A 1,328-nucleotide genomic window follows, 5' to 3' on the forward strand; every position below is an offset into this window, starting at 1 on the left:
AAAAAAAATACCTTGACTATGGTGTGAGGACCTCTCTGTAGATGATGTTCTTAGTGCACGTTGCACTCTGCTTTGAGCGCTTCTCCTTTTTCTTATCGTTATCTGAGGCGGCGAGGATCTTGATGTTCCTTCTGGCGATGGCTCTAGACAGCGTAATGTATAGCTAGCCATGAGAGAACACTGGCTGGGGGAGGTAGATACGACGTTCAGGATGGTCTGTCTCTGTGCCTTGTTGATTGTAATGGCGAAGGTGAGCCTGATAGGAAACTGTTTCCGCTTGAACTGGAAAGGAACCATCTCCTCAACAGAAGGGCATAAGGGGATCCGAGGCAGGAAAACCCTCTTCCCAGCATGCAGCCTAAGCACGATCTCTATGTCAATAGTATTTCTTTGGAACCCCTGGACCACAAGCCTTTTCCCGTTGCAAAGTTCGTTGGCAGGGTCAATGTTTCTAAGTAGTATGATAGGACAGTTAACCTTGAGCTTTAGCTACTGACCTTGAGCTTTAGCACATGCGGAGGCAGCCCGTTTGGGGTCAGAGAGTTAAGGGATTCTGGGGGATAGTAGTTGTGGGGGTCATCTTCAACGCGATCAAAGCTATGGTACTCCATCTCGTCCCCCTGGAAACGACCAATCATCTTCATGTTAATCGTATCCACACACTCATTCTGTGTGGACACGATGGATCTTGACGTTATGTACTTTGGGTTAGTCAGGTTAGCGTTGAGCATCGAAAACACGTTGTCTATAAGTTTATTGAGGTCTGCGTCCTTTCCTATATATGGCACACATATATCATCAGGAATACGTATGTTGCCATCACCATCAGCCTCTTCGGTGTCATTACCGATGCGCAGTAGGTATTCCACATACCATGGGTCACTCTGAGCCCTCATGTTATGCACGAGCCTTAGGTCCCGCATGCACTCCCATAGGTAGGACTTGCGCAACGTCGAATCAACTATCTCAGACATTGGCCCCTTTCGAACAACAGGGAGAACTTGTCCAAAGTCACCACCAAACATAACCGTCTTCCCATTGAACGGGACATCAGGCCGGCTCATTGTGTGTAACACCCAAAATTTCAATATTTGCAATAATTTAAAATTTTGCTAGAAATTAAATAGGTGGTTGCAATTTTGTTAAATAGGCAAATTAATTTCGAAATTTGAATGCATTCATGCCGTTATAGATACAATAAGGTTTTTATGCATGGAAAAAGTTTGCAAAAATTTGCTAGAAGTCGCTCGTTTAAAATCCCTTTTGAAAATTTGTTGAAATCTAAAAAGAAAAGGTTTTTAATATTGGAAAAGAGCTCTTGGGCCGAA

General features: G+C 44.1%; 1 protein-coding gene across 1 annotated transcript; it reads right to left on the bottom strand.

Moving 5' to 3' along the window:
- Positions 1–485: 485 nt before the first annotated feature.
- LOC133890197 (uncharacterized) lies at positions 486–1,064 on the bottom strand. Its single transcript, XM_062330655.1, has one exon. The coding sequence runs from the start codon at positions 1,062–1,064 to the stop codon at positions 486–488; it is 579 nt and encodes a 192-aa protein (XP_062186639.1).
- Positions 1,065–1,328: the final 264 nt, after the last annotated feature.

The sequence above is a fragment of the Phragmites australis genome, chromosome 14 (genome assembly GCF_958298935.1).
Source record: "Phragmites australis chromosome 14, lpPhrAust1.1, whole genome shotgun sequence".
NCBI lineage: Eukaryota > Viridiplantae > Streptophyta > Magnoliopsida > Poales > Poaceae > Phragmites > Phragmites australis.